Source organism: Eptatretus burgeri, chromosome 8 (genome assembly GCF_056783735.1).
Source record: "Eptatretus burgeri isolate ZD-2024b chromosome 8, Ebu_testis_v1, whole genome shotgun sequence".
In the NCBI taxonomy this organism is placed as follows: domain Eukaryota; kingdom Metazoa; phylum Chordata; class Myxini; order Myxiniformes; family Myxinidae; genus Eptatretus; species Eptatretus burgeri.
In genome coordinates this window covers 54,565,600-54,579,841 of record NC_140968.1, presented here as the reverse complement: position 1 = coordinate 54,579,841, position 14,242 = coordinate 54,565,600, and the positions used below count along the sequence as shown (strand labels likewise).

Sequence of the window (14,242 nt, the reverse complement as noted above, 5' to 3'; positions counted from 1 at the left end):
GTCCACATACCTTTCCTCGCTCTTGCTGTAATAAATTGCTTGCATTGTGAATGTATCCAGTTCGTAGCGCCCTTTCCTCCATTGGTCTGGCATCATCCGCACGTAGTGTTCGCCGGGAAGTTATACCCCACCGATTGGCTCGACATGTTAGCCGGTGCATATTTGGCACATTAGCTGGTGCGTCCCAAATCCCCAGGAGGCCAAATGCTGTTGGTGTTCTTCCACATTGGTAGTATGGGATAAGTAGCATTGAAGAGTTGTGTGCCTGGAAATAAAATAAAAACACAAGCAAAGCCACTCTGTAGTTAAAGGTGTTGCCTAATTCAGCAATATGTCAACTTTCTTTGAAAGACTGATGAGCACAGGCCCAACTGCCATATTGACTGTACATTCAAACTCCACGGCATTTCGTGTGACATCATCAGCTTAGCTTTTAATTTTTTTTTATTTTCTGCAGTCTAGACAATATCAAGGCTCGTATAAGAGCTAACACACAGAATGTATAACAAAGGGAGCAGGAGACATGTGGGGAAGGAGAGGGAAGCACAAAACAGTGGGGAACAGAGATATTAGGATGTTTGTGAAAGGGAGAGGGATGGGGGCGGGGAACACGGGGTATACAAGATTGACATTACAGGGACTTTCAGGAAGGAAAGCAGGGAATTTGAAGGTGGGTTTGGAGTGGATTAACGGGGGTAGAAAAGATCGTGGTTTTGGATGGGGGAAGATGAGAGATGGTGGTGGACAGCTGTTTTGAATACCTGGAGGGAAGAGTGGGACTGAAGAGTGTGGGAGTTTGTTCCAGAGCAAAGAAAAAACAGAAATGAAAGAGTGAAGGTGAGCAATGATTCTTGATTTTTGGTATTTTCATCAGAAGGGGGTTGCTGGCAGACCTTGAGCGCCCTGCAGAAATATGGGGGGAGGGGTGGGGGCACAGAGCACAGACAAAGCAGGGGATGGCGAGGCCAGAGAGGAGACGGTAGGAGACAGAAAGACCACCGACCTGCCTGTGGTGAGAGAGTGAGAGACCCAAAGACTCAGCCTCATCACAGGAGATAACAATGATCCTAAATGTCTTGGCTTCCACAGCATGAAGCCAAGAAAGGTGGGAGGCAGGAGCACCAGCCCAGAGGGGAGAGTAGTGCTCCATCAGGTTGTGGATGAAAGCTTGGTATGTGGTCAGGAGCTCAGGTGTGCCAAGGAAGGACTTTGCATGATGAAGGATGCGTAATCGGCGACTGGCTTTGGAGGCTAGCTTGGAAATGTGACTTTTTCCTCAGCAAAAATCATGGCAGATAGTGAGACCCAGAAGCCTGAATGAAAGGACTTCACTTCTTCAAGAGGAATGTTGAGAAAGTAGATTTGGGAGGGGGGGGGGAGTTGGGGATTTCCAGATGGTACTTTTGGAGAGACATCATGAGAGTGTGAGATTTATCAGGATTGAAAGACATGTTCCACGTGTTGGACCAACTTATGATTTTATCCAGATCTACAGAGAGCGAAGAGTCTGCTGCTTGCCGATCAGAGGGATGGGAAATGGCACGGCAGAGGGTGGAGTCATCAGCAAAGAGATAAAGAGGATTTTCCAGAGAGTCGGAGAGATCATTGATGAAAACCAGAAAAAGAACAGGGCCCAGAACGCTGCCTTGAGGAACTCCAGCCTGGACAGGAAGAGGGGATGAGAGGACTCCATTGAGGGCCACACATTGACTATGACAGAAGAGGAAGTCTGCGAGCCATGAGTGGAGATGGCCTTGAATACCATAAGAAGAGAGTTTGGTGAGCAGGGCAGGGTGCCAGACCGCATTGAAAGCTCATGAAATGTCTAAGGATATGGCTCTGATTTCCTGTCTGGCAATGAGGACCTCCATCCATTGTTGGGAGAGAAGAAGCAGCATATCCAGGGTAGAGTGACCTGGTCTGAAACCAAATTGATGATCAGAAATCAAGCCATTGGGGAAGAGGAAGGATTTAATGTCTGAAGCGATGATGGATTCCAGAACCTTGCTGATGATTGGTAGAAGGCTGATTGGTCTGTAGTTGCAGGGATCTGTTTTTGCACCATTTTTATGCAGGGCAGTAATGTTTGCTGATTTCCAAGCAGATGGTGGATGACCTTGAGCAAATGAGAGGGTGAATAGAACAGAGAGAGGGTGGGCAAGAGTAGCAGAGCAGGTTTTTAGGACACGAGGGAAGTTCTGTTGACATTGAAAGTGTTTAACTCACATCTTTCTTATAACTTGTGCAATCACATTTCTGAACTATACTCATCAATGTTCTCAAACAGTGGAATTGCGGACAAAATGGTTGGATAAATCCCCATCAACTATGCTCTGGTATGAAACATGTCTTGGCTCATTTGAAGCAAGATCATCTCATGGCCAATCAAGTGTAAGTGCATTGTCTCAACATCTTTGAAGATCCTTGTCAAATCTGGCCAGACAAATGACCATAAATGTGACATCATACTTGGACACTTCCAGCAGCATATTGACAGTGCTGTTACAGGAGCTGGAACCAATGGGCTTGCCACTTTTGACAGAGAGAAGAATCGTCTTCAGAGTTTCTTCTTCATCTTGGCAGTAAAGTTTGAGTCCCAGCATTTGCGGTAAGTTGTCAAACTGCTCCTTTGCCTTTCACATGGTCAGGGATCAATTGAAAGAGGGGTTTCTCTCAAAGAGCTGCCAAAGAGAAGGTTCAGCGTCGAGTGACTAGATTGATTATATGGGTCAAGCTAAATTAAGCTATAGGATCAGCTGAAGGAGACAGGACCTTATACATTAGAAAGGAGGTGCTTACAAGACAATCTGAGAGAGGTATTTCAGACCATGTATTTTTGCAAAATATTTGCAGACCAGAAGATCTACAGGACTACTTTCACTTCTGTAGACAAGATGATGATAATGAAGGGTATGGACAAAATAAATGCAGAAGAGTTTTTCAGCAGAATTGACAGTGACAGGACCAGGGACCACAGGCTGTGAGTAAGGAAGAGTAAAGTTAGAACTGTAGTAAGGCAGGAGTCTTTCACACATGGAGTGGTTAATGTATGGAATAGTCTCTCTGGAAAGGTAGTGGCTGCAGAAACAGTAGATAGGTTTAAATTTGAGTTAGATCAGTAATTGGAAGCATTGGGGATGGAGAGGAACAAATATATTGGCATGAGTGGTAGTTGGGTGAAGTACGGACTGATGATTGTGTAAATGTCATCAGTCCAATTTCTGTGAGAGGGTCTCATCAAAAGGTGAGTGTGCTATCTGTTTGTCTATTCCTCACCCCACAACCGTGTTCACTCCCCCTCCCTCCTCCAGCCACCCCCTCCCCAAATAAAATAAATACAAATTTTTAGAATAATTTTTCAATAATAATCTATTTTTGTCAATATGTGTGTTTACAAGACTCCAGTGATGTCTGAGCTTGCCCTGCTGCTCTGGTCCCCACTCCTCCAACCCCACACCTTCCACCATTAAATTTAAGTTTATAAACCGTTGGATTGAATGAATGCGGTGTGGTTGTAGTGCAGGCTTGATGGGCCAAATGGCCTCCTCCCACATTCATATTGCTTGTGTACCTTTGCGTCACCTTCTTTTGGAGTCTGAATTGCAAACTTTGTTTGAATAAGAAATTGATTCGAATCCTGGATTTCCTAGTGTTTGTTCCAGTTTTCGCCAGATCTGATCCTCAACACAGCAGAAGTCGACAGATATATTTTCTCAACAATAAAATTTGCTGAATTGTTGAGACTTATTGAGTTGTTGGCATACTTTTTGCAGCTTCCTCTTTGGCAACTTGTACGTGTACATCAGCTGGCAGGGCAAGACTCACATCCATGGTCAGTCTTACCTTTAATTTTTAAATACATTGTTGTTTGCCAAATTCACCATCCTTTCCCCCTGGAAAATTATCCTAGTTATTCACCCCGCAAACGCAAAGCGAAAAGCGGGGTTAAGCGATTGGTTCATATCCGTCTGTCCATCCGTCTTGTCAGTTTTTGATGGAGGAACAACTTATTGAAATCGAATGTTGTATTTTGAACATGAATAGGAAGACAGGTTTGTTGTTTTACAGCAAGTTGGCTCTGAATTCGTACAGGCCACACATGTGCAGAGAAGAGTTAGAGAATATTTTTACTCCATCGCCTGCAGGAACCTTGGACCTTGTTTCACCACGTGCTTGCTTGTGTGGTTTCTTGTGGCACAACCGCAGATTCTGACCGGAGATTGCTCTTCATATTACTGACGATCATCTGTGCATCAGGTGCTCTGCTGTTGCTGATCATACGCCGTGTTCCCAGGAAAACTGGTGAGCCCTCCATTGAGGAGGGATCCAGCCTGGCAGATAAACGCACATGGTGATTATTTCCGTTTGGCTACACACACGTAAGATAACTTTGTTTGCAAAGTAATAGTTTCATTTTATACCTCATCACCATAAAAATACTGAGGCTGGCAACTTTTAAATCCAATTGTAAAAGAGGTAAATTCAACAAATAAAAACCTGTTAATGTTTTCTCCACCCCGGCGCCCAATCAAATGATGTTTATTGACAATTACAGGAGGTGTGGAGTCATGTGTTTATGATGTAAATGCATGGAGTTGTGGGTAGTGGGAGGAGGGGGTTGGCTAACTTCTGGTAAGAAAATGAAAAAAAGGAAGGGAAGGTGGGAGATTTGTGGTTTATTAGCTCCATCAAAGTGGGGTGGAGGTTATGTTTTCACCCTCGTCTGTTTGTTTGTTTGTTTGTGAACAGCATATATCAAAAAGTTGTGGATGGATTCAGAAGAAATTTGGTGGGGAGGTTGGGTATGAGACAAAGACAAAATTATTAGATTTTGGTGAAGATCCGTGAATTTTTCATGAGATTCTTCACCATTGAGTGACAAGACTACAGTGATATACAGTGTGTTCCAAAAAGACCCGGACAAATTTAGTTGTTCATATATTTAGAACCACAAATGATACAACAATACGCTTTGGTTTATATGATACAGAAACTCATAAAGTTTTGTGCACACCATCAATACACTTCAATGTGAGCTCCGTTTGTTATGCGTAGGAAGTCAAGGTGGCACACGAGTTATTGCCATGTTTGGCTCAGCATGTTTGTGTCCACCAGTGCGCATGCATCTGTGATCCGAGTACGAAGATCCTGCAAGTTTGCCACCTTGGTGTTGTAGACAACATGTGACAAACCCCCACAGCAAAAAATCAGGGGGGGCTTTGTCTGGTGATTGTGGGGACCAGGTGGTTGGTTCATCTTGGCCCATCGAGCGACCTGGAATTTTTTCATTCAGGACGGCTCGAACGACTAAGGCCTATTGAGGGGGAGTGCAGTTCTGTTGAACAATGATGTCAGGTTGCAGGTCTTCAATCTGTTGAAGGAGAATCCTTCCAACATGTTCATGTAAATTGTTGAGGTCACTGTATCCTCCGCAAAGAAAAACAGACCGACCAAGCGGGAATGGAGAAGGCCACACCACACATTCACCTTTGGGCTGTCGCGTATGTGATCAATGACCACGTGGGGGTTTTCAGAGTCACAGATCCTCACATTGTGCCGGTTAATCATCCCCGATACATGAAAGTATGCTTTGTCTGTGAAAAATCCTCTATTTCTCTTTGCCGACGACTCCACCCTCTGCCGCACCATCTGTCATCCCTCAGACCAGCAAGCAGCAGCTTCTTCGCTCACTGCAAATCTGGATAAAATCACAAACTGGTCCAACACGTGGAACATGTCTTTCAATCCAGACAAATCTCACACTCTCACTATGTCTCTTCGAAAGGACCGTTTACAAAACCCCCCCATCCACTTTCTCAACAATCCTCTGGAAGAAGTCTTTTCTTTCAAGCTTCTAGGTCTCACTATCTGCCATGACCTTTCCTGGGAAAGTCACGTTTCCAACCTCGCCTCAAAAGCCAGTCGCCGACTGGGAATCCTCCGTCGTGCTAAGTCCTTCCTCGGCCCTCTTGAGCTCCTGACCACTTACAAAGCTTTTGTCCGTAGCCTGATGGAGTACTGCTCTCCCCTCTGGGCTGGTGCTCCTGCCTCCCACCTTTCTCGGCTTCACGCTGTCGAAACCAGGGCATTTAAGATCATCGGCATCTCCCGCAATGAAGCTGAGTCTTTGGGCCTCTCACTCAATCACCGCAGGTTGGTCGGTGGTCTTTCTGTCTTCTACCGACTCCTCTCCAGCCTTGCCCCCCCTGCTCTCTCTCTGCGATTTGTCCACACCACATTTCCACAGGGCGCTCAAGGTCCGCCAACAACCCCCTTCTGGTAAAACTACCAAAATCACGAATCACTGCTCATCTTCACTCTTTCATTCCTCTTTTTCCCGCCTTTGGAATAAACTTCCTCACTCTATTCTTTCCCATTCTTCCCTCCAGGCTTTCAAAACAGCTGTTCACCACCACCTCTTATCTTCCCCCATCCAAATCCTCGATCTTTTCTACCCCCGATAATCCACCCAAGCCCACTTCCTTCATTTCTCCTGCTTTCCTTCCTGAAAGTCCCTGAAATGTCCATCTTCTCTTCGCCATGTTCCCCGTCCCATCCCCATCCCTCTCCCTTCCACAGTTCACCTAATGTGTCTGTTCCCCACTGTTTTGTCCCTTCCACTCCCGCCCCTCTTGTCTCATGCCTCCTTGCTGTGAGTTGTGTGTTAGCTCTCATACGAGCCTCGACCAAGGTATACAAAAAAAAAAACAAAAAAAACATGACCTTTTTCAGGTAATCTTCATCATCCTCTTTGCAATTGAGCATTTCCAAGGCAAACACCTTGTGTTTGGGTCTGTCATTTGGTTTGAGTTCCTCCAGAATCTTCACCTAATAGACATAAAGTTTCAGTGTTTTAGTCAAATCCTGTGGAGAGTGCTGATTGGTAGTCCCAGTTCTCTGGAAGCGTGTCAAATTGATTTTCTGGGACTTTGTTGAAATGGTTCAAACACTCCTTCAACGTTTGTTGCACTTGTGCTTGGTCGACCAGTACTTTTCTGTTTCTGACAACTTCCAGTCTCCTAAGCCTATTGTACAACTCTCTGATACGAGTCTGCAATGGTGGATTCCTTCTATACCTTGTACGGAAATTACACTGAACTTGCGTGTCGGATCTCGTCTCGATGAACCATTCGATGCACTGAGCTTTCTCCTGTGGAGTTACCATTTTATTTTACATTAAACCACCAGACCTGATAATAATTTTTAAAGACCTTATGAGTTTCTGTAACATATAAAACAAAGGGTATCGTTTTGTCGAATCGTGAAAGGTACTGACGAAATTTGCTGATGCCAAAAACTATTCCCAATCCTTCCTTGTCAAGTTGGGAATACAGATTTTCTGCCGTGGACAATATTATGGAAGCAAATGCAACAGGCCTTTTGGTACTGTCGCCCATCATGTGACACACTACCCACTCCATACTGAGAGACATTACATGTCAGCATGAGATCTTTCTCTGGATCTAAATTAATGAGAGCCTTGGACGATTTGAGCAGATCCTTTGAGTTCTGGAATGCTGATTGTTCAGCAGACTCCCAGCTCCATGAAACTACTTTTTTCAAAAGATGATAAAGAGGACCCAAAACATTGGTCACCTTTGAGATGAAATGACCATCGAACTGAACCAAGCCAAGGTATGACTTCAATTTGGTCATGTCTTGTGGAGCAGGAGCATCCTTGATAGTTCGGACTTTCTCCTCTTCCACATCAATTGTATGATCCAGGAAAGTGACGGATGGCGCCATGAAATTGCACTCATCTTGACGCAGGCATAGGCTGGAGTCCAAAATATTCTTCCATACTCGATCCAGGTTTTGTAGATGTTCAGCATCCGTACGACCAGAATAACCAGAATATCATCCTGGTAACAAATGATATTGCATTTGGCAGTGAACAAACTGTCCATGACACGTTGATAAATGCCAGGTGCAGATTTCACTCAAAAACTGAGTCGATGGTACCTGTATAACCCATGACGCATTTTGCTGGACAGATACTTAGATAAACAAGATTTTGATGATTGACATTTTGATGGACAGATACAAGCACATATTTAGATAGGCAGATTTGAGATTGAGCTCAGGATAAGTCTTGCCTCCAGTGAGACGAGCATATTGGTCTTCAATCCTCGGGATTGGATATTTATCTCACGAAGAACATTTGTTCACGGGCATTTTATAATCTCCACATATGCAGATGGGATCTTATGACCGGAACTATGGGTGCTGCCCACTCAGCATACTGAACTGGCTCAATTATCCTCAGACTTGCAAGATGATGTTGTCATTTTGCTCCTGCAGGGAGAAAGGGACTGGGTGGGCTCTGCAAAATATAGGATTCGCATCCCGGTCAACACTGAGTTTAGCCGTATGTCCTTTTAAAGTTCAAAACTCATCCAGGAAGACATCTGGAAAAGTACTTGGCACATTTTTTTAGGGTGTTTTCAGCTGGCCGGAGTTGATGGATGCTCTTCCACTTCAGCTGAATTAATTATTCCCAACTAGTTCCTCCCTAATAAGGAAGATGGAGACTTAATTCCTTTGGTACCAGGTCTCTTCGGAGAATCCTTGGCTATCGCTGGTCAGGCTTTACACCAAAGAGGTCAACGATTGACCGTATCCTTGCTCTTCGGGTCCTCACCGAACGCAGACGAGAGTTTCGGCAGGGGCTGCTTGCAGCTTATGTTGATCTCTGTAAAGCGTTTGATTCAGTGAATTGGGATGCCCTCTGGAGGATTCTTGGTCTTCGTGGGGTGCCACCAAAACTGATCGATCTGATGTCTGAACTCTACTCTGGTACTGAGAGTACTGTGAAGTGTGGTGGTACCATCTCTGACTTATTTCCAGTTGTTACTGGAGTTCGTCAGGATGTGTACTTGCCCCCACACTTTTCAGCACTTGTATGGACTGGTTTCTCGGGAGGATGTCGGAGAGATCAAGCTGTGGTGCATCGTTTGGGAATGTCAAGATCCCGGACCTTGATTTCGCAGACGATGCAGTCATCTTTGCGGAGACTTTAGACATCCTTTTGGGGGCCCTCAGGGTGTTGAATGAGGAGTTGGAGCCGCTGCGATTACGGGTTTCTTGGGTCAAAACTAAGATCCAGGCTTTCAATGACATCTTGGATGCTGCTGTCCTGTCTGTGTCTGTTTGTGGTGAGGATGTTGAGGTCGTGGAGAGATTTACTTACCTTGGCGGTGATATTCATGTCTCTGCTGGCTGTGAGTCAGAGGTCAATAGAAGTCTGGGTCGGGCCTGGGGAGTCATGGATTCACTGGATCATGGGGTGTGGCACTGCCGGTACCTGTGCGGGAGGACGAAAGTCCGAGTCTTCAGGTCCTTGGTGCTTCCAGTCTTGCTCTATGGATGCGAGACTTGGACTCTGACCAAGGATCTGAGATGGAGACTTAATTCCTTTGGTACCAGGTCTCTTCAGAGAATCCTTGGCTATCGCTGGTCGGATTTTGTGTCCAACGAGCGGTTGCTGTGAGAGACTCAGATGAGATTTGTTACCTGCATAGTCCTTGAGCATCAGTTGCGGCTGTATGGACATGTGGCTCATTTTCGTGACGCTGATCCTGCTCACCAAATTCTCTCAACGAGTGAGTCTCGTGAGTGGAGGAGGCCAATGGGCCGACCACGTGCCTCGTGGTTGCAGCAAGGTTGACCAACATCTCAAGGAGATGGGGATGGGCCTGGCATCTGCCTGGGGGATGGCCAGATGGAGGCCCCTGGAGTACCGGTGGAAAGTGGACGCAGCGACGCGCTATTCTGGCACATGCTCCCATACCTGACCTGAATAAGGAAGGCCCATTCCCAGGAATGACGATCAGGGGAGGTGAAATTCACTATTATCACAGCCCATCTTGACATCGCAGAGAACAACCTTCTGACCTGCAAAGGTAAAGAGTTCATAACATGTAAGTTTCAGGTGAGGTCAGTCACCTTCAGACCACAGGTTGGTGAGTGAGACAGCTGCACCAGTGTTGAACTCCATTTGCAATGTTTGATTATTGACAACAGTGGTGAGAAAAGTGTCCCACTTTTCACAATAATTTGTATGAAATAGGTCATATGACTGAGTTATTGGAAACAGAGCTCACTGGCCATACTCGGGTTCCTCAGACCGATAAACTGATCTTCTTGTCAGCAGCTTTCTCTTTTCCCAACTTGCGAGTGATGCAAGCTGGAGCAATATGGCCAGTCTTCGAACAAAAACCGGCAGGCTGCATCTTTAAACCGACATGTCTCTGGAGGGTGCTTTCCTTTGCACCAGAAACATTTGTTGTGGGTGTGAGACTGCACTGGCTTCCGACAAGGAGATTTGCTCCAACATTTTGGGTGGTTATGATCTAACCCATTGACAGCATGTCTGGTATGGGATGCACAAGTAGCACCACTGCTTGAAGCATTGTATTCAGCACTTTCTATGGAAATGGCGGTGTCTCTGGCATTTTGGAAAAATCAGTCTTCTCTCAGCAAGCATCAATGAGTGCGGTCAATGGACATGCCAACTGCCAACAAATCACGGAGCATGTCATTAATCTTTTCCCCACACTCGCACAAGTGTGACGGTTTTTTAAGGTGTTCAATGAAGTCTATGATCGGCTGACCTTGCTGCTATGTGCACATGTGGAAATTGAACCGACACAGGATGACTGAAGGAGACGGATTGCAATGCGCCTTCAAAGCGGTCTTGAGCTCTGCATATGTGAGATCCTGCATTGTCCTATGATTAATTAGGTTTTGAATGAGTGTGAATGCCTCCCACCCCAACCCCTTCCCCACAAACAGACAGGACGAATGCCTTCATCTGGGCTTCTGTCTCAATGCCATTTGCCTCAAAGTAAAAAGATAACCACGCAGAATATGTCACGAAATCTCCCCCATTCGGGTCAAATTCATCGATATGGCCAAAAAGTCATGGTCTAGAATCTAGACGTTTATCCTCATCGCCATGTAATGAATCTGGACACCTCGACAGATTAGGATCCGTTTATTCGCTCACAAAACTCACACATAGCTTTTCTACTGTGCCGTCAGACAGAGATGGTGACATCCCGGAAACTGCAGTAAAGCAGCGGTCACGTTGTCAGGGTAAAATGGGGAAAGTTTGCATATCCATATATTACATGTACTTTCTATTCTACCATGCAGGGGTGGATTTGCTGAAGCAAAGCAGGCTTTACGTAAGTTGTATTTCCCTATCTTTGATAATAATCTTTTCAGATCAAATGAGCGAATGTGAAAATCCAACATTGCTTTAGTACTGATTGACCTGACAGTTAAGCCTAAGATTTGAGGATTTTAAATTGGACCCGAGTTAAACCTTCCAGTTTAACATTGATTGATACGACGGCATTTACAGATGGCAGCCTCCAATTGTGCACCTAGACAGTGGCCTCTCTCGAAAACTGAAACTGTGATGTCGTTCAAAAGGTGGCGACAGAACTGATTGTACGTTTTATTATTGGATCCAAACTTTTCTCCATTCCTTTTGGATGTTGTCAATTGGGTTAAGAAGGCTGCTTCTTCCCCACTCTGTGGTTTTACAGACAATGATGCTGAGGCTCGGAATGATCAGGCAGCATAACAGAGGGTAGCTCTTCTCAAACTAATGTTTGGACAAATTGCCAATTTTGTCCTGTGATCTCAAGATCCACAAGTATGAAGAACTCCACCTCACAGGCTTCAGTCTGGCATACTATCCGTATGCACTTTGCTTTCCATTCATCAGTAGCTAATTTTGTCGACTTTGATTCCATACGCCTTGGAAGCAATGAACGCTCTGAGGATTTATGCCAGTGACTCACTGCATTCATCAATAATAGCCTGCTAAGAATGGATGTCCCAATTACTCAAGATGGGGATTCTACATCAATCGATGAAGAGTTGTCCCCAATGCTGGAAAACCTGGTTGTGCAAACATGGCTTCGCCTGATTCACCCAGATCTGCCCCAGCTGGTCAAACAATGCTGTGGGACTGAGACAATGTCTTGAGCATGAGCTTCAATTAACGGATAAACTCATTGTTTGGTTGCATTTCTTTTTCTTGCAGTAAATCATAGGATTTCTTCAGTTACTTTGTTACTGAAAGTATTATGCTGTAATGATTAGAATAATTAGGTTGGCCCGTTTTGATTAGTGTATACTCCAAAATGATTGAATGTGGATGAAAATTTTAGAACATCCAAAGTCATGATGTTGTGAAGGATCCATGGATTACTGTTTTGTTTTTGGTTGTTGTGTTTTTTGCACCAGGAAACTCTGTGAGGCTGTTTTTTACACGTCACATGCTTCTGCTCAATGTTTGCATCGCATACACAGGTAAGGTAATATCCTTGTCCACAAACACAAATTGTTTTGTTTGTATCATGTTGCAAATGGCCACGTTAAAGCCAACATTGGGTGCAGAAGATGTTGTTATATATACATGTATAATGTATATATATATATATATATATATATATATATATATATATATATATATATATGTATTTGTAAACTAGTTCGAGTAACCTAGCAATTGTGTTGGTGGTTAGTAAACTTGAGTTACTTATGCAATGCAGTCACATAACTCTGGGAGAACTTGTTTGTAAGACTGCATTGCCAGAAGTACTGTACTGTTAAACTGTACCATCGCTGTCCTTTAAGGACGACAGTCTGTATGCATGTTGCCATTCAGATGATTGGTGCTCATGTGTATGTGTTTGGTGATATTGTGGATTTGGTACTAATTTGTGTGCTATTCACCTGTCAGGGCTGCAACTGACTTTTTTCACAGGGGTGTATGGAACATGTCTTGGTGCAACAAATCACTTGGCAAATGCTAAGAGTCTCATTGGTCTTTCTGGCATACTTATTGGCATTGGAGAAATAACAGGTGAGATTAGCAACCTTGTGTTTGCCCTTTACTTGTAAAAGTCTTTTCAGCAAATCAGACTAAGTAGTGCCTGTAGAAAGTCTACACCCCCTTTCAATTTTTTCACCTTTTGTTGCCTTATAGCCTGAAATTAAATTGCATTAAACTAGACTTTTTCCACTTTTATTTACACATCTTGTAACTCAAGTCAGGTCAGGTTCGATCTGTGACCTGCTACAGGTACCATGTAAACCTGTACTAACCTGTTCCATGGTCGGGTTGTCGGCGACTAAACCGTCTCCCCCGCCAGGTTTTCTGGTGAGGAGGGTGTTTGGATATGGACACCCAGCAGGATTAAAAACAAAACCTGTCAAAGGGCGGAGGAGCTCCTTGTGAGCCAACGGCCATCCATATCTAGTGCCCAACTGTGTCTGCGGACGTCCTCCTGCAGTGGGGTTACTTCTTATTAGGAGGTTAGTGGCAGGATTTGCACTCCGGCCACCGTAAAACCCTTCATTCCGCAAAACGCAAAAAAAATCTGAAAACCCACTCCGTGGGAGTACCTCCTGTGCAGCTTCCCTTCGCAGGGCAGCTCACCGGATGACGGGATTGGGGCAAAGCCTTCGGGACCCCCAATCTTTGATGAAAGGAGGGAAACCACGGGGTAACATCCCTGGGTCAGATTGCGGGAGAGTGTGTCGGAGTGGTGCTGAGGTGTCGTCCACCAGACAGCGGTCTCCTTGGGTTAACCTGAGGCGGTCCCTTCGGATGGGTGCCTGGAATGTCCTATCCCTAAGAGAGGATGATCACCTGTCTCTGTTATCATCTGAGCTCAAGCGTTTGGACATCGGGATTGCAGCTCTCTCTGAGGTTCGGAGACCGGATTGCGGCAAGATAATGGTGGGTGGTTACACCTACTATTGGTCTGGTCGCTCTGATGGTTACCATACCCAAGGAGTTGCTGTAGCTGTGTCCAATAAGCTGACCCCAATGATAATTGAGGTAACACCGGTCAACGAGCGTATTATGAGATTAAGGATTCGTCACTCCTTAGGTGTCATTTCCCTGGTCTCTATTTATGCTCCGACTGAGGCGAGTGATCTCACCGTGAAGGATGCATTCTACGCCACACTCGAGTCTGTGGTTGATCAGTGCCCTAGACGAGATACACTTCTAGTCTTGGGGGATTTCAATGCATCGACTGGAACTGATAGGGATGGTTATGAGGTGTGTGTTGGTCCCCATGGGTCAGGAACTATGAACCAGAATAGCACTAAGTTCCTTGACTTTGCAAGAAGTCATGGACTTAGGGTGGCTGGTTCGTGGTTTCAGCGCCCACAAGCTCATCGCTGGACTTGGTATTCCAACGCTGACGGTGTG

The 14,242-nt window shown here is 45.1% G+C and overlaps 1 protein-coding gene across 6 annotated transcripts in view; it reads left to right on the top strand.

Moving 5' to 3' along the window:
• Positions 1–14,242, top strand: part of LOC147021771 (UNC93-like protein MFSD11) — a 156,289-nt gene that overhangs the window by 44,503 nt on the left and 97,544 nt on the right. For 4 of the 6 annotated variants that reach the window (XR_015060920.1, XM_085892124.1, XM_085892127.1 and 1 more), the window contains 5 exons: positions 3,774–3,832; positions 4,207–4,351; positions 11,158–11,189; positions 12,262–12,327; positions 12,761–12,883. Coding sequence is in view for 5 of the 6 variants with exons in the window: in XM_085892124.1 (XP_085748250.1) it covers positions 3,774–3,832; positions 4,207–4,351; positions 11,158–11,189; positions 12,262–12,327; positions 12,761–12,883 (425 nt within the window). In the remaining variant the exon portion in view is untranslated. The remainder of the gene's footprint in view (positions 1–3,773; positions 3,833–4,206; positions 4,352–11,157; positions 11,190–12,261; positions 12,328–12,760; positions 12,884–14,242) is intronic. The other 2 variants (XM_085892126.1, XM_085892125.1) reach the window with 2 other exon arrangements.